General features: G+C 39.0%; 4 protein-coding genes across 4 annotated transcripts; 2 read left to right on the forward strand and 2 right to left on the reverse strand.

Moving 5' to 3' along the window:
- Nucleotides 1-1267: 1267 nt before the first annotated feature.
- Nucleotides 1268-2808, reverse strand: LOC141844182 (benzyl alcohol O-benzoyltransferase-like). Its single transcript, XM_074732213.1, has one exon. It carries the CDS (start codon nucleotides 2759-2761, stop codon nucleotides 1433-1435), a length of 1329 nt encoding a protein of 442 aa, XP_074588314.1. The 5' UTR covers nucleotides 2762-2808; the 3' UTR covers nucleotides 1268-1432.
- A 3808-nt stretch (nucleotides 2809-6616) lies between these two features.
- LOC141844196 (synaptotagmin-2-like) lies at nucleotides 6617-13093 on the forward strand. The gene is made up of 13 exons (XM_074732227.1): nucleotides 6617-6698; nucleotides 6779-6898; nucleotides 7296-7394; nucleotides 7485-7535; nucleotides 7630-7753; nucleotides 8172-8290; nucleotides 8399-8500; nucleotides 8675-8749; nucleotides 10080-10156; nucleotides 10247-10493; nucleotides 10571-10924; nucleotides 11092-11220; nucleotides 12740-13093. Exons 2-13 carry the CDS (start codon nucleotides 6788-6790, stop codon nucleotides 12866-12868), a joined length of 1617 nt encoding a protein of 538 aa, XP_074588328.1. The 5' UTR covers nucleotides 6617-6698; nucleotides 6779-6787; the 3' UTR covers nucleotides 12869-13093.
- Nucleotides 13094-14136: 1043 nt separating this feature from the next.
- On the forward strand, nucleotides 14137-18270 carry LOC141844026 (uncharacterized). Its single transcript, XM_074732014.1, has 2 exons — nucleotides 14137-14572; nucleotides 18003-18270. The coding sequence occupies exon 1, from the start codon at nucleotides 14188-14190 to the stop codon at nucleotides 14545-14547; it is 360 nt and encodes a 119-aa protein (XP_074588115.1). The 5' UTR covers nucleotides 14137-14187; the 3' UTR covers nucleotides 14548-14572; nucleotides 18003-18270.
- A 3659-nt stretch (nucleotides 18271-21929) lies between these two features.
- Nucleotides 21930-23949, reverse strand: LOC141844027 (thaumatin-like protein 1b). Its single transcript, XM_074732015.1, has 3 exons — nucleotides 23901-23949; nucleotides 23126-23825; nucleotides 21930-22325 (listed from the first exon to the last, which is right to left on the reverse strand). Exons 1-3 carry the CDS (start codon nucleotides 23947-23949, stop codon nucleotides 22166-22168), a joined length of 909 nt encoding a protein of 302 aa, XP_074588116.1. The 3' UTR covers nucleotides 21930-22165.
- Between the last annotated feature and the right edge of the window lie 536 nt (nucleotides 23950-24485).

Below are 24485 nucleotides of genomic sequence, written 5' to 3' on the forward strand. Positions count from 1 at the left end.
TTTCCCCCCTTGGATTTGGATCAGCTCTCTTGTGTCCCTTTTTCAGGTACTAGATTCTAATCTTGTCCTCAACTGGATGAAGTGAAGTAATGCCCAAGTGATCGAGTTCAACAAGAATCTTGGTAGGTTGCTTATGGAGCTTATATATTTCGTAATTTCATGGATTAAGTTGTGTCGATGATTATTTGATGCTATCAAGTTGGATGGATATGTTTAATGGCTTTGTGGTGTAGAATAAAGTGACCCAGAGGTGATTAACAATAATATGGTTAATGAAGGATAATATGGATTCAACTCTATAAAGTTTGGAACAATGATCAATTTTACGTAAGGGCTTCCATCAAGCACTTGAATTTCTTTTGTATCTGTTTGTTCAGAGAATAGCTTTTTACATTGCCTTTTGAAAAATGATTAGATCATATTTGATCTATTGTACATAGGTTTATTTTGCATTGCAAGAACAAGCATAGAAGGCTAGGTGAAGCTTTGCATATGGAGTTTATATAGCTCATAATTTGATGGATTAAGTTGCGTCGATGATTTCCACGCTATGGATGGATATGCTTAATGGTTTTGAGGTGTAGAATAAGGTGACCCGGAGGTGTTTAACAAAGGATAATATAATTCAAGATAGTTTGGTGTATAAAGCTCTTGTCAATATGAAATCTCAAAGAATGATCAGATCATATTTGATCTATTATACACAGGTGTATTTTGCATTGCAAGAACAAGTATAGAAGGTTAGGTGAAGCTTTGCATATGGAGTTTATATAGCTCGTAATTTGATGGATTAAGTTGCATCGATGATTATTCGACGCTATCAAGTTGAGATGGATATGCTTAATGGCTTTGTAGGTGTAGAATAAAATGATCCGGAGGTGATTATCGAAGGATAATATGATTCAAGATAGTCTAGTATATGAAATCACATCTATATCAATGAAGGGATGAGATCCGATCATATTTTTGATCTATTATACACAGGTGTATTGCATTGCAAGAACAAGCATAGAAGGCTAGGTGAAGCTTTGCATATGGAGTTTATATAGCTCGTAATTTGACAGATTAAGTTGCGTCAATGATTATTCGACGCTATCAAGTTGGATGGATATGCTTAATGGCTTCGAGGTGTAGAATAAGACGACCAGAGGTGTTTAACGAAGGATAATATGGTTCAAAGATAGTCTGATATACGAAGCTCCTATCGACCACATTTGATCTATTATAGACAAGTTTATTTTGCACTGCAAGAACAAGCATAGAAGACTAAGGTGAAGCCTAGGGATTGAAGGCCTGCCTAGGTGTATATGATTTATGAGCTTTCTAAGCTTTGATTGACCTCCTATGATCGTGAAATCGATCGTGTAAGATCATGTGTAACGGATTTCATCTTTTTTTATGCTAAAGCTGAAGAAATGAGCTTTGTAAGCTACTATAGAGAGCTTCTCACTGAAGGGTTTCTGTTGATGAGGCTCGTCACTTCGCCGGCGAACTTGTCCATGACGGAGCGAGGAAGGTAGTGAGGAACCACGATGCCCTCCTCCCCCTTGCTGTTCCTGAACGCGATGTGGAAGCTCGCCACCCGTCCCCACGCCGGCCCGGCGAACGCAGCCTTCCCCCACCCGTAATCTACTTCTTCCATCCCCGTGCGAGTCGCGTCGGACACCAGATACGTGCCTTCCGTGGCGTAATGCGGCCGCCCCCGCAGCACCATCAGGTCCGCCAGCGACCGCATGTGCTCCGCCGTCACCGCCGCCTTGGCATTCCTCATCAGCTCCAAGGGGTAGCCCATCGGCCTGCTGCACAGCTCGCCGGCGCTCGTGACCGCCGCCGCGTAGGCGAACGCGTTCCCGTAGTACCCCCGCGGCAGGCCTAGGCCGGCGCAGCGCCCTCCGCGGGCGCCCACGGTGAAAACCACGCGGGTCTCCTCGCCGGGGTCGTCGTGGCCGATGGCGATGGCGCGGCAGCGCCAGAGGCAGGCGGTCAGAATCTCGAAGGCGGAGCTGGCGTGGAGGTGGGGCGGCACGAGCATCCTCAGAGCGGCGATGTCGGCTCTCCGGAAGAGGAAGGAGCGGTGCTCCATGTCGAGGGGCGGGACATCGCCGGCGTTGGGCGGCCGAGCCGCTGCGTGCTCGAACGCAGGGTGGAGGCAAGTGATGCGGGGAGGAGTGCGGGCCTCGAGGAGCTCACGCGCCCAAACAGGGAGCGTAGATGGAGCCGGCGCGCCCCGAGCTAGCTCGCCGACGGCGGTCAAGAACTGGCCCAAACCTGCACCGTCTGCCATCGTGTGGTTACCTCGGAAGGCGAATATGAAACCCCCGCACCGCAATCGCGTCACCTGGATGTGGATCAAGGGGCGATGGAGGATCCCGGCGGATTCAGGGAAGACCTCGTCGAAGAAGGGGATCGGAGGGTGCAGGGCATCGCCGAGCTGATCGAGGCGGACGTCCGCATCGGCCTCCACGAAGGGGATCCCCTCGCCCGTGCACTCCACCACCAGCTTCCGCCCGGCGATCTCTCGCAGCCGGCCGGCCAGGGGGTAGTAGAAGACCAGCGCCCGGGAGAGGGCGTGGCGGATCACCTCGACCGGGTCGCGATCGTCGCCGCCGCCGCCGCGGTAGTACTGGATGATGGGGATTTGGGTGCGGAGGCCGTCTTGATCGTCGATGTCGGAGAGGCGCTTGAACTCGTGCGGCGTGGGGGCGGCGGGAGGCACAAGCAAGGGCGCTTTCCGCCGGACTGTGAAGCTAAGCGCCGCCATGGAAGAACAGACAGTCGGCGATGGTACGCAATCGAAACTAAGCTCGTTTTTGATTTCCCCTTTTCTTCTCGCATCTCAAAAAATAAAAAATAAAACATCCTTATCTTTTCCAAATTACTCTTTTTACTCCACTAATTTAATACTATTTTAATATTTTAAACAAAATTACTATAATATAAAACAATATTAATCAAAATTACTCTAATATAAAAATGCTCTACTACTCATTTTAATCACATAATAGAACTGTCAAATGAATACTCATGATTAGTGCTGTCAAATAGATCAATCTATAGTAGAGCGGATCAACTCATAATAGACCCATCATATGGCGGGGTGAAGCGGACTGACTCATCAATTTGGCAGGTTGAGAAATATTCAACTCAACTCAACTTAAGACGGACTGCGAGTTAGGCGGGCCAACCTATGTGTCTATTAAAAAATAAAAAAAATACTAAAAATATTAAAAATTTTAAGTTAAAATTATAATTTAATTTGACTAAGTTGAAATTTTTAAGTTTGAATTATAATTTTTAAACTTGAATTATAATTTAAATGGACTTTAATTTTAAATTTTAAAATAAATAACTAAACTTTAAAATAAATAACTAAACTTTCTAAGCCCACTGCGGGCCAACCCACGCGGGTCGCGAACCTAGGCGAACCAACCCATCTGAACCCATCTTAAAATATATTGATAAAATTTCAATCCAACATGCCTAAATTACTTGGCGGGGTGGGCCTAACCCAACTTGACAGCTATACTCATGATGGGGCAGCCAACCCACTAAAAATCTATCATATGACGGGCGGGACGGGCCGACCTACCAACTTGGTAGGTTATAAAATCTTCAACCCAATCTAATACACGGCGAGTTCCGGATTATACATGCCAACCTACGACTCTGTCAAAAAATAAAAAAATATTAAATTTAGATTATAGTTTAAATTAATCAAGTTGAAAGTTTTAACTTGAATTGTAATTTAGACGGATCAAACCTATTAATTAATTGAATTTTCTATTTTAATTTTAAAATTTAAAATAAATAAATAAATTTTCTCAATCCACGAATCAATCCAAGTCCGCTGTGGGCCAACCTACGCAGGTTGCGGACCTAGGCAGATCAATCCATCTGAACTCATTTTAAAATGGATTGATAACATTTCAATCCAACCCGTCTAAATTGCTCGACGGGATGGATCAACCCGACGAGTCCAATCCAAATTGACGATTATAATCAGTAGTCGGACGAGCAAATGTAAAAGAACTACAATGTTCCGGTGACTAGTAGTTGATCGAGAGGGCCAATCACCCAACGCCATGATTCAGATCTAAATGACAAGGTCACAATCCGCGAGCCCATAGGCGGTCCTATTCTCGACTTGTTTCTCTTTTCCTTTGGCCTTTTCGAAACAAGACTAGCCTCTTTATCCTGTCGATATCGTATGTTCTATTCGATGCTGAACTTTGTCTATAAAATGAACAGGAAGTGGCATTGTTTGTATCCTCCCACTTGTGGACTTTGATTATCTGAATTGGTTTGGAGGAACTACAAGGTTTAGCCATTCCGGTTGAGTTCAATTAAGCCTACAATGAATCGGAATTAACCCGGGTGTTTATAACAAACACTCGTCTACTATCGCAAAACTGAATTAATCGATAAGTCTAGATTGGTTCGCGATCACACGAGGGCATAAGCTCAAATATGAGTTGAGTTCATGGATGCAAATATGGACAGATATCACATTCATAGAGACAAATTAAAAGTTGTCTTCCATTTTTTTTGGCTTGGGATTATCATTTTTTTAAGTTGTTTTTGGGGTTTTTTTTTTGTCTCTTAAAGAACAATATCAGTGAATTTCAAATAAATTCACTGATGATAATGATTTGTAAGTAGTAGATTTATTTCCTCATGTACAAATACCTGTTGTCCTGTTGTCTGTATCTTGCTCTTCCACCTAGAGGATGATACTTAACTTTTTAAGACGAGCGAAATCATCTTTTGTTTCTTTAATGATAATAATTATCAACAGTTTTACACTTTAACAGTTCCACACGATGACCATCTATGAGGAATACCTCGATTTTATCAAAATTTGATCCTTTATCACTTCAGCAATTCTATTCCATCGTAATTAACTTAACTATGTTTTGAAATAATAATTATCCCAATCACTTAGGTGAAGGAGAATGAAATGAAATTGACCAATTAAAGAAGGTCGTCTCTCTCTAAAATTAATTGTGTATATTTTTTATTGAATATCTTGAGTTTGGCTAAGTAATAATTTATTATCTTAATTAGTCTAATCTAAGTGTCGAATCAATACACTTAATTAAATTAATATCTAAGTTCAATAGGCCACTAACCAATAATTCAAAGGGAGAGAAGGGCCCTTGAGGTATAACTGAGTTAGTTACGACAGAACAGACTTGTAGAAGAAGAAAAATGTTCGAATCTCAACGAAACCGTGTAGGGCCGTTAGGATGACAGATTCCACCTTTGCAAAACAAGGAAGAGAGTTTCATATAATTAAGATTCATTTTTCATATAGGATGTTTCATAAGCTCGTGTCTGAACCATTGCCTACCTATACCATGTCTGAACCATAGTATGATGTTACTTCTGTGAAGATATTGTAATCTGATGTGACATGATGAATTATTCCGGTGTCAATATACTATTCAATAGAAGAAAATTCTGGTGGTTTATCAAGAATAGGCATGAACACTCGACATTGAATGAAGAAAAAATAGAGAAATCATGGCTCTGATACCATGTTAAGGAAAGGAAAATCGAACTAGAGAAAAGAAAAAGTGGAAAGAAATAAAATTTCTTCATTATGAAATCTCGACGAAGCCGTATAAGATCGCTAGGGTGGCGAATTCTACCTTTGTAAAAAAAGAAAGAGAGTTTCATATAATTAAGATTCATTTTTCATATAGGATGTTTCATAAGCCCATGTTCGAACCATTGCCTACTTATACCATATCTGAACCATAGTATGATGTTACTTCTGTGAAGATATTGTAATCTGATGTGACATGATGAGTTGTTCCGGTGTCAATATACTATTCAATAGAAGAAAACTCTAGTGGTTTATCAAGAGTAGGCACGGACACTCGACATTGAATGAAGAAAAAATAAAGAAATCATGGCTCTAATACCATGTTAAGGAAAGGAAAATCGAACTAGAGAAAAGAAAAAGTGGAAAGAAATAAAATTTTCTCATTATGAAATCTCGACGAAGCCGTGTAAGATCGTTAGGGTGGCGAATTCTACCTTTGTAAAAAAAGAAAGAGAGTTTCATATAATTAACATTCATTTTTCATATAAGATGTTTTGGGTCCGTCGTATTTGAATTTGGATTATTGGTTGTCTGCTTATCTGAATTTTTATTAAAATAAAATTAAATAGAGTAAAATTATCTAATTAAAAAAATACAAAAGAATAATGACACACATTTATTAAAATAAAATGGAGGGTCCGGATTGTGACTCAGGGACCTACGGTTCGATCTCTAGCTACGATGTATTTACAGAAATTTTTTTTTAAATGGAAAACACAATCAAAGGATGCTAAGCGATATATTTTCGGTGAAAAATTCCGGCCATCCCAAGGATCATATAAAAAAAAATGGAGGAGAAAGTGTGTGGCTGTGGAAGTAACAGCCAGCGCTTTCAAACGCCATGCAGCGGCCGCACCATCGAGCGTTACCGACACTCTCACAGTGGGGCGCTTCCACTCCTTTTATGGCCACCATTAACTCTCCCTCCCTCCCTCCTATGCGAACGCCCTGATAAATCCACCTCTGCAAACCCATCCAGATCTTTTTATATCCCTCTCTCCCTCTCCCTCTCGCTCCAACTGTTTCCTCTGCTTCCCCCCTTCGGAGTTTGGATCGGAATGCTGTGCCGGCGATTTGGGTGATCGCTGAGGTCGTCTCCTCTCCTCCCTTCTTGATTTTGTGGTTATTTATCGTTGATTTTGTGGCTGTTCGTGTGGCGCAGTGGATTAGGGAGGGGCGATGGGGTTCTTCGGCACGGTGTTGGGGTTCTTCGGGTTCGGATGCGGGATCTCCGTCGGGTTGGTCCTCGGCTACTACCTGTTCATCTACTTCCAACCCGCCGATGTCAAGGTGCTGTTGACTTTGTTTCCACTCCCCTCTTGCCGGTTTTTCAAACCCCTAGATCGAATCTGCAATTTGGCTTCTGTGTCGAGCTATCAAGCTTTGTGGTGAAATTTTTCTTGAATGAGGAGTGTTTCGAGGATAGAATAAACTAATAATTGTTGGTCAATTTATGGTAATTGTAGTGTACCGACTTTAGTAGGTCATGGGATATTTTCATATGTTCTGTCCTTACATTATAGATTTGTAATTTTTCAACAATAAATAAATAGCTTAAAATAGCAGTGACTTACACATGAGAGAGTATAATAGGTGTGGATATTAAAGGCGGTTTATACTACCAGGAGGAGGGAATATGAGCTTTGATTCATTTTGGCATACTCATTATTGGCATTCATGTTCTCAGGATCCTGAAATTCGGCCACTTGTTGAATATGATTTGACAGCATTGGAGAAAATGTTTCCAGAAATTCCTTTATGGGTGAAAAATCCAGACTTTGATCGAGTAAGAAGATTTTTCTCTCTGTTCCATGTTCTGTTGGCAATTTCTTTGACATTCACTTTCAAAACTAAATTTAGTACATTTTCCTTTTAGATTGACTGGCTAAACAAGTTTCTAGAGTATCTGTGGCCTTACCTTGACAAGGTGAGTGCCCTTAAAATTCTCAAAATAATCCATGTATTTTTTGTACGTGATGGAATTTCTGTATTCAGTAATTATGTTACTAGTGCTTTTGCAGGCAATCTGCAAAACTGCAAAGGAGATAGCAAAACCAATTATTGCTGAGAATACTGTCAAGTACAAAATTGACTCAGTTGAATTTGAAACCCTCACCCTAGGTTGTTTGCCACCTACCCTTCAAGGTCAGAATTTTTCTCACTGTTACTGGTCTCCTAGACTTGTTTTTTTTTTCTGATATTAAATTATTAGGTAATCTAGTCCCTTTTAGGATAGTACTAGCAGCAGTTTATCATCTCACATTTGATCTCTAGGAAATTATGAAATGGACTTTGTTAGTACATTTGAAGCAAAGAATGTATCATGTATACTTTGTAAATGTCCACGTCATATCATGTGAATTTTATCATGGATTTATCTGACTGATGGAAATTGAGGGTGCATAGCTGCTTTTGTTCGTGGGACTGTTGCTTTTGTGACACTTCAGTAATGGTTTTGCACTGCAATTTTATTATCATTTTATCTTAAAGCTTTGTTTTTATCCTTTTTGGTATTATCCTACTTCCCATTGCATGAAAATTGATAATTGACATTGTGTTTCAGGAATGAAAGTTTACATTACTGATGAAAAGGAACTGATCATGGAACCATTATTGAAGTGGGCTGGAAACCCTAATGTGACTGTTGTGGTTAAGGCATTTGGATTAAAAGCAACAGCACAGGTCTGGATATTTAGGTTCAAATGTAATATCATTTTTTTTTTTGCCAATCATATGTAATTCATAGTTGATGTTCAGACTTGGTGATTTCCCCATTTTTAAGTTATTTAGGTTTTAGACTTGCAAGTCTTTGCCATTCCACGGATTACATTAAAGCCGCTGGTTCCCAACTTCCCTTGTTTCGCAAAGATTCTTGTATCACTCATGGAGAAGGTAAGTGTGAGGAAAAAATAAATAAATAAATAAATAAATATATATATATATATATATATATATATATATATATATATATATATATATATATATATATATAAAATATTTGGTATTTTTTTTGTCTAACTGTTTCTCTACATTCTTCAAGTTTTAATCTCTTATTGTCTCATGCAGCCACATGTTGATTTTGGATTAAAGCTTCTAGGAGCTGATGTTATGTCAATACCTGGTCTTTACAGATTTGTTCAGGTTATTATTATTTATTTTCATTTTTGTTCTTAAAATTTACGGAGTTACAGTTCATTGTTTTCTTTTTGTTTATAATCACAATCTTGGAAATTGTCTATTATGTTTGAATCACTTTTCTTGTCTCATAGAATAATATGAATCTGCTTGAAAACTTTCTTTCACCTCACTATTCTTATGGCATTTTGATATGACACTTATAATTGAAATATGGGAAAATATCCAAATGCATGATGCTCATAACTACCTCAATTCAAGATATTGATCTAAGCTTACAAGTAGAAGGAAATGAGCCTTGTTTCATGTTCACACATCCAAAACATTTATGTCTCATAAGTTTTTATGTCATTATTATACACATATACTTTTTCCCCTTTTCCTAGTAAATATTAACATAAAGGTCTAAAGTCTTGTTCCATGCCAAAGTTATATGATTTTAGTTTTGGACCTTACCGACAGTCAACATGCTTTAGCATGCTTCAAAGTGTGTCACGATCTACTCACATGAGCTTTAGTCTATAATTCTCTTCCACTTATCTTGCATACTTTCAAAATATAAATGTATAACAATTAAAAATTCAATTAAATTAAAGTTTAGAATACATCTTATAAAAATATAAGCATCTCAACTAATAATTATATTTTACTAATATCAAGAATGTCATACATGCATCAGATAGGAGCATTACTTCTTTTAGCATTCTGAGATCAATCCTATAATTGTTGACTTTGATTAGATAATGCTTCAACAATATCTAGTATTAGAATTAATTTCTTTATGTCCATAAATATATCATGGTTAACTACTAGGAGATAGACTTGGATTGGATAACTAGAACTGGAAGAGACATAAGCATAGGATGTGGATAGTTTCTCTAACTCCGATGTCACCTCTTTGATGCTATTGGTGCTCTGATTGGTCCTTCCCCTATCCTCTCTTCTTACAGGGTTTCATCTTCTCCCTGGGATCGGTAGACAGAATTGAGGAATGAGTTATGGAAAGAGAATCTTCTTATTTCAGTCATTTTTGGAATAGTACTAACCAAGACAAGTCCTATCTCAGTTGATACCATATGAAATTGTGTTGGAATGGGTGACACAATAACATCTGCTCTTGCCAACATAATATCCATATTAGTTGGTGGCTCAAATAATATGTTTCAGTCATGTCAACTATCGATTGGTATTTGTAATCAAGGTTAACAATGTATGAAATAATTCTTCTATAAAATTTCTGTTCATGTGCTTTTGTTCAAATCTGTTCAGATTTGTTATTAATATGTGACCTTCTTTGTCCCTTGCCTAACATACTTTTTTCTTTATTGATCTACAGGAGACCATAAAGAAACAAGTTGCAAACATGTACCTATGGCCTAAAACTCTAGTAGTCCCAATTATGGATCCTGCAAAGTAGGAAGCAAGATTTTGCTTATTAGTTATAATCATTGTCAGCCTCATTTAACTGCCAACACTGGGTGTCTTTTCATGTCAATCTTGCAGAGCTCTGAAGAAGCCTGTTGGCATTTTGGAAGTGACTGTTGTCCAGGCAATGAAATTGAAGAAAAAAGATCTTTTGGGTAAGTCAGATCCATATGTAAAGCTAACTCTTACAGATGATAATCTGCCAGCAAAGAAGACCACTGTGAAACGTAGCAATCTTAATCCTGAGTGGAATGAGGAATTCAAGTTTGTTATTAAGGATCCAGAATCTCAAGTCCTAGAACTTAGTGTCTATGACTGGGAACAGGTATACCTTCATCTCTTTAGTCAAATATCTACTTTTTTGCTTATATGTAATGTTGTTAATGTTTATTTCTCCTCCAGGTTGGGAAACATGAAAAGATGGGTTTGAATGTCATCCCACTGAAAGATCTTACCCCTGATGAGACAAAAACGCTAACTCTTGACTTGCTCAAAAACTTGGATACTAATGATCCTCAAAATGACAAGTTACGTGGACAGCTTGTTGTAGAAGTCACCTATAAGCCATTCAAGGAAGGGGATGTTTCAAATGATATAACTGATGAAGAAGGAGAAGTAGAGAAGGCACCTGAAGGCACTCCAGCAGGTGGTGGTTTGCTTGTGGCTATCATCCATGAAGCTCAAGATCTTGAAGGGAAGCATCACACAAATCCTTATGTTCAGATCACGTTCAGAGGAGAGGTGAAGAAAACTAAGGTACCATGAGTGAAGAATGTTTTGTAATGGTTGATCATATTGAATGTTGCACTCTTAATCCCATTTAGAAAACTAAGGTACTGTGGGTGAAGAATGTTTTGTAATGGTTGATCATATTGCATGTTGCATTCTTAATTCCATTTAACTTTCTTTTTTGTTTAATGCAGTACATCAAGAAAAATCGAGATCCGCGATGGGATGAGGAATTTCAGTTTGTTTGTGAGGAACCACCGGCAAACGATAAAATGCATGTCGAGGTTGTTAGTCGACCACCAAGTATTGGAATTCACTCTAAGGTACCGCCATATACATTTTGCATTTTGAATAATGCCCATAATATCTCAACTAACTTTCTCTCAATTTATCCTTTATTGGGATAAATGCCTAATACATTCATCTACTTTATCCTTAATTTTTTGTTTATGTTCTTTTGTGATTATTGTCTTATGGGATTTTTATTTCAATAAAAAAAAAGCATATGTTGCCCTAAACAACTACCGCATGGTACTCCTAGGGAAAGGGATTCAAATTTGTGGAAGGAGAGACTGATATCAGTATCAACGTGTATAGACTTGTTTACTTTGCCTAAGTTGAAGTAATGGAACCAATAGCCATGGTGGGGATTGATTATGTTGGCTAGATGCTTCCCCTCGGAAGTAGGAAAAAGCAACAGAAAGAAGGAAAAATAGTGAAGTACCTAGATTCCCTAGTTTCTTCATTGTAGTCAATGCTGTCTACACCATCCTCACTTCTCCTCAAGGCAATCTTCGGCATCAAAGCTCAATCTGTTGTTACATCAATCCTCATTTGTTGTCGACTTTAGCACTATTGTTGATGTCAATCTTCATCGTCATACTCCATCAGCATATGCATGACCTTGGACAAAGCCAATGCACTTTTGTCATGTCATATCATGTCTTTTTTATTAAGAGATTAACTATTCAGCTAACAAAAATAATGTTACGCTGCTGTTCAGGAGGAACAGGGGTTGAATGCCAAGTTGAAACCCCAGTTATACCATAGGTATATACTTTCACCGGGTCCTAGGCTCCTTCCCTTAGGATCAAGGGATGGTGTAGGATTCCCCTTGATGGAAAAAATGGAGGTGGTTGCCCATTATATGGGAAATGTCATAACCATCAACCACACTAGAGTTGTGAAATACACTTTTGAAGGTAATCGTCAACCTCACTAGTGTAAAATACACTTTTGAGGACAAGCCTTAGGAAGGCTGCCCATGTCGTTGCACTCTGTAACTTGGATAGATTCAAGGGTGTAGCAGCCACAATGACCCATCCACTGTTTCAAGCAGGTGTGTTCAGAATGTGTCTAGCACTCGAGGTTTTTGTCTCCTCAAATATTTTGCCCTCCGTGACATATAATCAGTCCCACTAGAAGCACTTATTGTTTTGCTGGAATTTGTCATCATTCATGCATTATCGCGTGAAACCTGTATATCGGCAAGGGCCGAAATGAAGTTAAGTGGGCCAAGACAGGCAGGATCACGCAGGAAGATGGAGGAGATCTCTCTCATGAACTCTTGCTGTAACTGCATTCGTACTAAAGAAGAGAAAGTTCAATGAAGCTTATAAAAAGTAGTTATATACTTTATATGCTTTCTCAGGGTTAGTCATTTCAATATTATTTTATCTGGATAGTGTGATATACATCATTAGGAATCAAATCTATCAAGACAATTGCTTGCTTACAACACAAATTCATATTAGTAGTGAGAGATAAATAGTTCTTAATTATCATGCTTCAAGATAGATTTGTTTTGTTTTCTAGCTGTGCTTATATTTAGTTCCTTGTCAGGAAATATTGGGATATGTGGTCATCAGCCTTGCGGATGTCGTCAACAACAAGAGAATCAATGAGACATATCATCTTATCGACTCTAAAAACGGTCGCGTGCAAGTTGAGCTGCAGTGGAGAACATCATAATCCAGAAACAAACAAATACAATTTCATGACATCGGATGCTCGATAATTGGGGAATAAATCTTTGTAAATAAAACTGAATCAATCTGTCGCGTGTCGTTCCATAGCTTCACAGAATTTGTGTTTGAAATTTTCTTGAATTCTTTGGTGAGTGGTGTAAGTACGTGCTATTTTGATGCTTGCAAAAGTTTGCTTCACGTGGATAATACTGTCATTTTGTTCTATTTATTTACTTGTATATTATTATCCATGTTGATTTTCTTGCTTTTTTAACATCCATTTGGTCGACCCAAGTGTACCCTTTGTCGACATTACATGCCTCAAATTAGTTGGGTGTAATCGAATCGGTCTGAGTCGAACAATAAGACAATTTGAGCGGAGTTCGGTTGAAATTTTATTAATTCGAGTTAAGATTCGAGTTTATTGAAATTTTAATTTTTCTTAAGTTCGGACTCGTAATAAAATTAAATAGTTTGCGAACGGTTTAGATTGGTTCACAAATTTGATTAAATGAGTTTAGTTTATTTATTTTAAAATAACTAAATTTAGAATTTAAAAAAATTTAGTGAATTGTCTTTCCGTTAATATATAATATTTATAATTTAAATGGTAATTTATATTTACACAACGTTTAATATTTTTTGATTGGTCTATGAATATATTCTGTCTAACTGAATACAATCTGCTTTGAATTGGATTAGAAATTTTTTAATCGGCCAAGTTAGTGAATGTTCAACTTCTTGTCATATGATACAAATATATCGACGTGGATTGATCCGTTTAATAACTAATCGAATGCATGCCTCAGGCTTTATTAGTAAAAAGAGAGATTTTGAAAATATTTTTGGTATTTTAAGGAGGGGCTCTTTGAATAGTAAATCACAAGTAAAAGAAATTATTTGCTCAAAATGGAGCATTTTTAAAACAGGGAGCACAATGTGAATTTTCCTACTTCATTACTAAGGATAAGTATTCGGTTAAAATTAAACCGAACCGCTTTATTAGTAAAAAGAAAGATTTTCAATAAAAAATATTTAAATTGGTATTTTCAGTTAATTCAGTTTACGACCTAATTAACCGAATTAATCGATTTAATATTATGAATATTTTACTAATAAATTAAAGATTTATAAATTTATTTATTTAAAATTTATAAATTGGAGCATTTTGGAAAAAAAATTTTAAAATTAAAATCAAACTAAAACATAAAAAATAATATAATTAAAATTTTGAAATAATCGAATCGCATTAAAAATTCGATTTGTGAATTTTCCTACTTCATTACAAATCGGTGACCCGGTGAGGCCGAGAACATCCGCAAGATGTCGGACGTGTACAAGAAGGCGAAGGCCGGGCGGCTCGTCTTCAAGGGCGGCGACGTCGCTGGTGCTGAGAAGAAGAAGCGAAAGAAGAAGAAGAAGAGGGCGGAGGGTGACGCTGAGGAGGATCCTTCTGCAGCTATCTCCGCTGATGGGGGTGAGGCGGCGGAAGTAGCGGCGTCGTCTGGGGGAGATGTCTACACGATCGACGCGGCTAAGAAGATGAAGTACGAGGAGCTATTCCCGGTGGAGTCAAAGAAGTTCGGTTACGACCCAGCCAACAAGTCCCGGACGGCTGCCCGCACGGTAGAGGATGCTCTCGACGACAGGGTCAAGAAGAAGGCAGATCGTTATTGCAAGTGATCTATCAGCTCGATTATTCTTTCAGGTCGTTCCAAAAATTGAATTTTAGGGTTACTAGTCTTCCTTTTTCTTTATTTCCCTGGTTGAATTTAGGTTTCCTTTGACACGCTAGGTAACTAGGGTTGAAGATCATATTATCTGTCTTGCAACTTCTCCTTATTTATACGTTGAAGCTTGTTGTGGATGTTTGCTAGAAAATAAGTTGCTATACGAATATTGTCATGAAACCACCGGCACAAGGTGAACTTATAGTTGGGTCTCTGTTAGTACTTGATGAATCAAGTGTGACTCTTAAGCATGCTGATGTAGATAGAAGAAACTGTTGTGAACAGTTGATTGGAACGACGAACGGGTTGGGGTTTCAGGAGTTATACATGATCAGAACTTGTAGGAACATGGAATGCCCAATTAGGTAGTTGAATACATGCTTCACATTGGAAATTTACTAATCCGCCAAGTAGTTTGTAAGAGTTTGTTCTTATGTGTGAAAGCAAAATTTGTAATTGATTTTAATGCTCACAAAAAGCACAGATCATCTTTTCTTTTCTACATACAATTTTCATGCCTGTAATTTACTACTTTTTCTCTGTATATCTACCAAGATTTATAATTCATCTGTATAAATAAAATTAGGTGTGTTTTTCGTATTTTGAAATCCACAGATTGTGGTAGTTGATGTTTCCAAGTCCCATCTTCTTTGGAGCCTTATCTCTTTGGTTAGCTTTGATTTTTTATGTCAATCTTGGATTATTAACACCCCTTTAAAGACATTGTGCCCTTGAGCAGACTCTTTCTGCAATTCTTGGGCATGTTCTTCCCTTGAACTAAATTGCTTCATGCATAAGCTTCAACAACTTCAACCAAATCCACCCAATGGCTACCTTTGCTAAGCGCTCGAGACAAGGAGAAAGCATCTTCTTCCTCTCAAAGTCCTTCTCCTTTTGTTGGCTAATGTTGTCAATCACCATAAGGTCTCTGCGTTAACGTGCAATCAACTATGCAAAGCCTGGTAGCCAACATACTTGTGCAGATTCCTACCTACACATTGTCCTTTGTCCTTGTTGCTAGATACCTTCTAGCAAAAGATACAAGCTATAACAATTGATTATAGATCCCCTGTAGAAGCAGCCACACTCTCTAGATTATATGCAATAAGTATACAAAATAAAATCAACTTCTACCTTACCTTGCCTCAGCATATAGGTAAAATTTAACCCTAGGTGAGACGAAGTTATCCGAGGAAGCCTTAACTGATATGTATACAACTTTGGATAGGCTTCCCCTTGGTGATCTTTTTGCACTTCAATACTGTTTGAGGAAGATTAGAGATGATTTTGTGCTAGCATTTATGCTAAAAGAACCACTAAAAGGACTTTTACACTCAGTTTCAATGATCATATTTGTGTTGCCTAGGTTGCCTTATCAAAAGGCATAAGTCGGCCTAACTTTGATTTTTCAACTATTGAAACTTCAATGTCTAGATTTAGGTCGGCCTAACAAAACACTCAGATCTCCTCAATTAACTTTGGTGGTCTATCAAAACCTATAGGTTGATCTAACTTCTATTCTGTGAGGATTGACCTACCACTTTTCTTAGGTTGACCAACCCTTAGGGTGGTCTACTGAAAATTGTCAATCTACCATACCTCTATCCTCTATCCTGAAGCAGCTATTTAGTTAAGATTACCCAAGAACTAGATCGCCTAACAATAACAACTAGGTTGAAGCTCATTAGATAACAGTCCTATTTATAAAGGTAAATTTTTATCACTATAATATTTCTACTCAAGATAAACCCAAAATATTACTATAACAATGCATTAGGTCTCTGGGTCCACCTCCAAGTTTGATGTCATTCCTTGATGTCCAAGCTCCATATGGCTCCACAGGTATCCATAAGTCGATAATTCAAGCTTGATCATTGTCTCCCCAATCACATAAGCTTGATCATCAAATACAAATGCATAACTTAAAGTGTTTTATGTGGTTAGACCTAACCACAACAGAGAACTTTGATTTTCCAACAAAGGGTGGTGCCTCCACTACTAGCCTCTACTCTTAATCCAATTGCTTTTCTCCACTCCTTGTGAGAACCTCATGTGGATGCGAGCATCACTACTATAAACCTATGATTGAATTCAATAGCATTCTAATGACCACATCTTGCTGGCAGCTCTTTATTTTAGATGAATTTGAGGTTTTCATGGAGGCTCTTTGTCTGGTGAAATTAAAAGAAGTAGTTAAGTAAACTAATTATAGTTAATTAATAATTATCTGTTAATCAATTTGTATAATTCTAGCATTTCTCTCCAAATAGCTTTATTAATTGGTCTAATAATTTGATAAGCATCACATTCCATTAATTGCTATGAAGTCAAAGAAGGAAAAGGAACATCCCAATTTGGACATCCAGCAGTGACTGTTGCACCTAAATATGGATGCTCTAGGGGACTGCAAGCCTCTTTTGGCACCTAGAAGAAATGTTTCTGATGTAAAGGAAGTTGCTGGTCACTTGTTCTTTGGGTAATAGATCTTAAATCAAGTTTAGCGATGCAAACTGTTTCATTTAAAACTCCCAAGTCCTAAACAAGAACCAGTTGACCTTTGCTTAAATTCCTAGATTGAACTTGATTGTTTCAAATTGGTTTGCACTTGTGCCAGTTTTTCTGATTATGAGCCAAAAATAACTTTTGTAGCTGTGAGGTATAGTGTTCCACAAAAAGAATCTTCCTTTAGTGTGATTCAAAAAATTTTTTTAAAAGAAATTATAAGATTTCTTTAATTCAGAAATCAGAACTAGGAGTCAGTCAACTTCAGTAACAACTTTTTTCTGCTTGAGGCTCCAAATCAAACTCTCGGTCTTGTTTGAATACATAAGTTGTTGGTTAAGACATTTACCTTGTTGATTCAAATTGGGTTTCTGGTTATTGCTAGCTTGATCTTAGATTACTTTGCTACAACATTAGATCAAAATCAGTTTAGTTTTACCTTTGAAGTTTCTGATCAAAAGAAGAGGACCTAAACTTTATTTTTCAAAGTACGATTGTTTGGATCCTTGAATTAGCATCGATATTCCTATTTGCTCCATTTTTTTAACTTCAGTTGTTAAATCATTCTCAGTCATCATCAATCTGCCAAACTGCTCCCATTCTCTTAAAACTTCATCTCAAAATATTCTCTGAAATTTTGTTCTTAAATTTCTTGTACTAGTCTTTTATGGATTGTGTAGCACCTACATTGAATTGTACAAAATACTAACACAGATTTACTTTACTGTTAATTGTGAATTCTTTTTGATGGTTTTCTATCACTTCCAAACGATCATTCTGAAGTCGTCACCATGATGCTATTCTGTGGAAATTTAAATTGCATTTTACTCTCTTTTTGAGGAAGTGTTTCATTTTAGTTTTGCATCTCTTCTAATGTTTCTTTCGGTTTTTATTTCTTATGTGCAGGTGGATTATGCTCACTGAACAAGACTGCTGTGGATGGATGAGATCTTAGGGGCAAAGTTTAAACTGAAGTTTCGATAGCCTGTTATAAATTACCTCGCAGATGATTTGTGAAGGTTTCGTATATTCAGCTTTACGATACTATCTCGGTGCCTTCCAATTCACAAATTCTTCTACTCCGATCATCTGTAGGCAACAATGCTTTATGATATTATCCGACTTATGATGCTTGTTTCGCGGAATGAATGCTCCAGTGCACCATTAAAGATCAGGTCTATCACCCACAATGTGTTTAACTTGTAAGCTCAAACTATACCCTCGCATCGGATGCAAGTCAACGTAAGTATGGCCGTGCTAAATGAACGATTACTCCGAAAAGGCAGGCCCTTTTGTGCTTATCCTCGGTGATTCAGAGGAAAGGGATTCTCGGTTTTCAGCTAGTATTTTGTTGCTTATTCGTCACAAGAAAAGAGAGAATCATTGTTTCGTAACTGAGAACTTTGAAACACCTAATTCGACTAACCGACTCATAAGGCAGTCCTACTCGCGCATACTATCCAATTGTCTCAAGATTCTTATGCATTGCATATCTATGTTTTCTCTTTGTGTTCGATGCTGGATCTTCGTGGAAAAGTTCTCTATTTTGAAAATTTTTTAGTTTTAAGATGACTAAATAGAATCACTGTCAGCATGCTCAAGTAGGAGCTGACTTGAGAGAGGAGCGAAAGGTTTTACAAATATAAAGATAGAAGATGAGCAATGCTAAGCAAACATGACTTGTATGTTCAATAAAATAGAAGATGAGTGATGCAATTGCCATAGAGAAACATTTTAAATAAATAAATAAATAAATAGTAGAATCTTATAACACATCAAAAATCCATTAAATTAAAAGGGATGTGGAATTAAAGGAAAAAATAAATAAATCCTATTCACTGTACAAAGAAACAAGGTACCTATGTTGATATGAATATTGACTTGTGTTCAATAAAATAGAAGATGAGTGATGCGATTGCCATCAAGAAATCAAATCTTATAAACAATTGTAGCTTTTTCATTTACGTGGGGTCGAATGGATGGGATAACAAATTCTATCTTTTATAGAAGAATAAAACCAATCAAAAATCCATTAAATTAAAGTGATGTAGAATTAAAGGAAATAATAAATCCTATTCACTATACAAAGAAATAAGGTATATTTTGAAAATTGACTTCTCAATATATATAAATTGTCTAAATTTATTAGCCGTCAAATAATCAATCGGATAGTCGATCGACCTTAATATATCGAGATGATCGGATAGTCGATCGACTCTAATATATCATGATTGTCGGATAGTCTGTCGATCCTAATATATCGGGGTGGTCGGATAATTGGTCGGCCCTAATATATCGGGGCGGTCGGATAATCGATTGACCCTAATATATCGGGGCGGTTGAATAATCGATCGGATAGTCATAAATTACATAGCAATTTCACTCCTAAGCGTAGCAATTTAACACCTTTGCTATATAATTTAATTCTTTTGCGTAACAATTTCACTCCTGCACTATGCAATTTCACTCCTCTGCTATGCAATTTAACTCCTCTACGTAGCAATTTCACTTCTCTGCTACGTAATTTAACTCCTCGATCCTATCTGATAGTTGATCGAATAGTCGATCGATTTTAATATATCAAGGCGGTAACAAATCAGAGGAGAAGGTCACTTACCTATGAGATAAGTAAGGTGAAAGTCAGTGATTTACCTCCTCACAGATGGTCGGGGGGCCGATCGTGTGGGGCCGCTAGGTTGGCGGATTCCAACCTTTTGCAGCACAAGTAAGGTGAAAGTCAAGACTTTTAGATTATTAAAAAAAAAAAGGTACGCAAGGAAACTAATGGATTAGAATGAGAATAAGATTGCACATTTTATATTTAGCTTGACCAACTTTTGTTCTTGTTAGATAATCTTTTCTTCTTAGGAGATAAGTTTCACCTTATCTATTTGTTCATTCCAGATGATTTTTAAATCTTCATAAGTTAACTAAAATATTGATAGAGAAAAACCGTCTCCGGGACATAGCTGAGTTGGTTACGACGCAGCAGACTTATAGAAGAGGGCAAGGATTCGAATCCTGACGAAGCCAGGCAATACCCTCCTGCGTCGTGACCAACTGTATTTTCTCGATTTACCTCCTCACAGATGATCGGGAGGCCGACTGTGTGGGGCCGCTAAGGTGGCGGATTCCACCTTTTGCAGAAAAGAAAAACCCCTATCTACTAGCAATTACTCTTCAATCAACTCGACATCTGTCTAATCGACTTAAATTCATTCAAATCGACTCAACAACCGTTAGTCAACTCAACTACTTAAGATTGCAAATTCATCTACCGATGGAACTGTTGATTCATTATCAATATACGAACAATTATATGAACAAATCAATTCATTAACAATATATGAAAGATCGTATCAATAAATCACATATTAAACACTTACAATATCTCTGATATCTTATGATTCTTGTTTGTGTTTGTCGTCTTTCGACGACAATTACTACAAACAATCTTTTGTATGTCACAGACTAAGAGGGTGTTTGGTTTAAGGTTCCCCAGATGTAAATGTTCCATTGAATTCTCGAAATTTGTGCAATGGACAGATGATGGGTGTTTGGATTTAGATGGTGAATGTACATATACGGTTAGGGTAACTGAAAATTGGAAGTTGACAAAAAGGATCTATGGAGGTCCTTTTTGTCAACCTGAAAGTTCAAATTACACATCTACCCTTGTGAAAAATATATATGAATTTTTTCAAGTTTTTAGTAAGGGTAAATAAATAAATGGACATCCAAAATACAACTCAACCTCATATTTACCAAACACTCCATTTACATTTACATTTTCTCAACCTTTTCTCAACCCCAACTATACATTTACATATTTTCAACCCCAATTTTCTGTTAAAAAAATACAACTTAAAACCAAACATCTCCTAAATCCCTTAATCTTTTAATGTTTTTCATTGATGCCCCGAACTAGGTTCTCTTCCTGCAGTTGCAGTAACTGCCAACAGGATCATCTTCTAGTCAACCAACTCAATCTTTTTTAATTGACTCAAATGATTGTTGTTGCAACCTTTATCTTCCAATTGATATTATTCTTTACTTTACTTCAGACAACTCCATTCAAATCAAAAGTAACCTATTTCTAGCAATAGATATCCAATTAACTTAGGTAAACTCTATCCTAAAATCTCAAGATAATAAATCATTGATAATCTCTCAAAGTTGTTAAAAGGCTTACCTTTAGATTTTCCTCCATTTGTCACAAGATATTGCCTTCTAGTCTTTCTTTTCTAAGACTTCTTATCTCCAAATCTTCCTCGTCTTGTAAGAGATCAAGCCTCCTAGTCTTCCTCATCGACACTCGATAGATTAAATTCATTCGTGAAAATTCATATGAAAATCATTTATTCATCTCCATATAGTTGATCCTTCATTATTCTAAAAAAAACTAAGCACATGTTATCTTTTCTTTTCTTCTTCTACAAAAAGTAGAATTCGTCACCCTAACGGTTCCACACGGTCAGCTTCACGATTATCTGTGAGAAGATAAATCAAGAAATTACAATTGATCATGACGGAGAAAGGTATTGTTCGGCTTCATCGAGATTCGAATCCTTGCTCTCTTCTGTAAGTCTCTTCGTAACCAACTCAGTTATGTCCCGGAGGCAGCACATGCTATCTTAATACAATCAAAAGTATCCTTTAAATAAAAGTGTAATTCAATAAAAATTCCCAAATTTTTTTAATTTAATAATAATAATAATACACTTAATGTATCATGGGTATATATTATAATTTTAAATTTAATACTTTAAATAGTATTTTTTTAAATATTTTTGATTAATTTTTTATATCTTATGATTTTCAAGCAGGCATTAAGATCCAAGCAGGCTGACGCATCTCCAATGGACGAGCAGAAAGCTCCATCCAAATCCTGTCGCTTTTCGACGTCATCCATCGTCGGCGCGCCGGCGTCAACCTCCAAACTTTCTTCACCAACTCCATCGGCCGGATCCGATTTGCCGGCCACATTAACTGACAAAAACAGCTAGCTGACGTGCTGTCCCCCTGTTTTTGCAGCGCAAGGCGGCTGCCGCGCCGGCCGCCGGCTCGCGCTACCTGAAGAGAAGAAGACATGTCTTAAGGAGGGAGAGGGAGAGGGAGAGGACGAGGGCGAACCCGGCGGTTGGTCGCTTGGCTCCGCTCGTTTCTCCGCCGCCCCCGTAGGCCACCGTGTTGTTGGTTGCCGGCGAACTCAAGCCCGACGATCTCTGGCTGTCAAATCAAAAAATAAAAAAAATATATAAATAAATGATCAGATAAGAACCATGGTTGATAGAGAAATGATATATGGTGCGACGAGGAATGCGCGACTCGTGTGTGATACCGTTGATCCATTGCCGTTGTCGCCGCCCTCGCCACACCGTCCGACTACCGTCGGCCGCCGCCTCGGGCGCGATTGACGCGCTGCTCGCCGGCATTTCGTCCGACGTCGAATTCCGATTGGATTGTGATCGAAATCCGACGTAATTTGATTGGATTCTGATCCGGAATCGCAGCCGACCGCGATTGGGCTAGATTCCAACCAAATCGCAGTCGGAATCAGGCTAAGGACGGACCGACGTCGCATGTCAGTCCTTCCTCAACCGGTCTCCGATCGTGATTTGGCCGGATTTGGTCAGATTGTGGCCGCGCCATTGTCGGACGCGTGATTTAATTGTTTCCGATCAAATTACGTCAGATTCCGACCACAATCCGATCGGAATCTGATGACGAACGAAGCAACCGGCGACAACAGTGCGTTGATTGCGCCCGAGGCGGCGGCCAACGGTAATCGGACGGCACGATGAGGGCGGCAGCAGTGACGGTGAGTCGTGGCATTCCTCATGGTTCAGTATATCATTTCTAATAGTTGATATGCACAAGCAACTACAGCTATAAATCTATATATAAATCGCGGACAGGCATGTCTTCATGCCGGCGCCGCCCGTTTGTGTGCATAAAAGTCAAACACGCCGCCGTGAGGCGTCCGAAGATTCCGTTGACTTGAATTTGATTGGGCGAGGCGAGTGTACCTCGAGGTGTTGGGGCAGAAGGTGATGAGGTAGTCGGCGGCGGCGCAGGTGAAGGTGGAGGTGGCGTCGTCGTAGGCGTAGCTGTAGGCCCGCGGGCACGCCTTCTTGAAGAACTCGGAGTAGGGCGTCGGCTTGCAGGTGTCGGGGCTCGCGTACGCGCCGCTGCAGCAGTACTGCGGCGATCCGAAGGCGTCGCAGGCGCTCCTGCAGGCCACGCTCTCTCCGCCGCCGTCGGGGCTCGCCGCCGCCGCCACCCGCAGGTCGGCGGGGCAGCGAGCGTTGAGGTCGGCGGCGCATCCCGTCGCGTTGCAGCCGGCGCCCTGCGGCGCCACCAGCATCGGCACGTTGTACCCGTCCACCAGGCTCACGTCGTAGAAGTCCAACCCCCCGCCGCCGCCGCCGAGCGTGAACTCGGCCAGCGTAGCAGGGGGGGCCGCGCCTTTGCCGGAGCACTCCACTGCCCCGGACCCGCAGTCGCCGGTGGCGCAGGCGAACTCGCCGGCGGAGTCGGTGGCGCAAAGCGTGCGGCCCCAGAAGCGGCCCGACCACCCGGCCGGCGCGTCCAGCGCGCGCGACTCGCCGCTCTGCAGCTCGAACCCCGTCGTCTCCAGCACCTCCTCGCCGGCGCCGGAGAGCACCCCCGGCCACACCGCGTACTGGCAGTTGTTCGCCACCGTAAACCTCCCCGCCGCCGCGGCTCCTGAAAACAGAGGAACACCCAAAATCAACGACTACTCCCGTAAACCGAGGCGATCGGAAAACAGCGATCGATCACCCGACAAACAAACGAAAATTGCAGAAAAAATGATCAGCATCGTCGCCATTTCTCAAAGTCCTAGCGATCACGGCGGAGGAAACAGAGTGGCAATATATAGGAAGAGTAAACTGAAGAATGGTCCGAGAAGAAAGGCCATCGCCATTAAACAAAACAATAAAAAAGGCAAATAATTGGTTCTTGCTTTGTTCATCGGACTCTTTGTTGAACGTCTTCTTACTAGAAAAGAAGAACTGGTGATTGATTAGGTCGATCGGATGGGACGACGATGAAGTTGTTTGGAAAAAGATTGCAATTAGTTAAGAGTTGTTGAATACACTATAAGAATGAGAGCACAACAGTGTTCAAGTGTTTTATTTCGAGATCTTATTGCACCTCTATTTATACTTACAAATTGACCCTAAATCCATGGATGTCCTATCACGAATTTAATTCTCAATTATGACATTCAAATTTATCTTCATTGTTGATAAAAAATTTCTATTGAATCAGACTGATTATTCCAAGATTAATTGATTTGAAAGACTAATTCTAGCTAAAAAACACCTTTGACTAACTTCTATTTGATTTAATTCGATCAAGTCA

The sequence above is a fragment of the Curcuma longa genome, chromosome 13, assembly GCF_044706935.1.
Source record: "Curcuma longa cultivar G26 ecotype Majalengka, Jawa Barat chromosome 13, ITB_CL_G26_1.1, whole genome shotgun sequence".
Classification (NCBI taxonomy): domain Eukaryota; kingdom Viridiplantae; phylum Streptophyta; class Magnoliopsida; order Zingiberales; family Zingiberaceae; genus Curcuma; species Curcuma longa.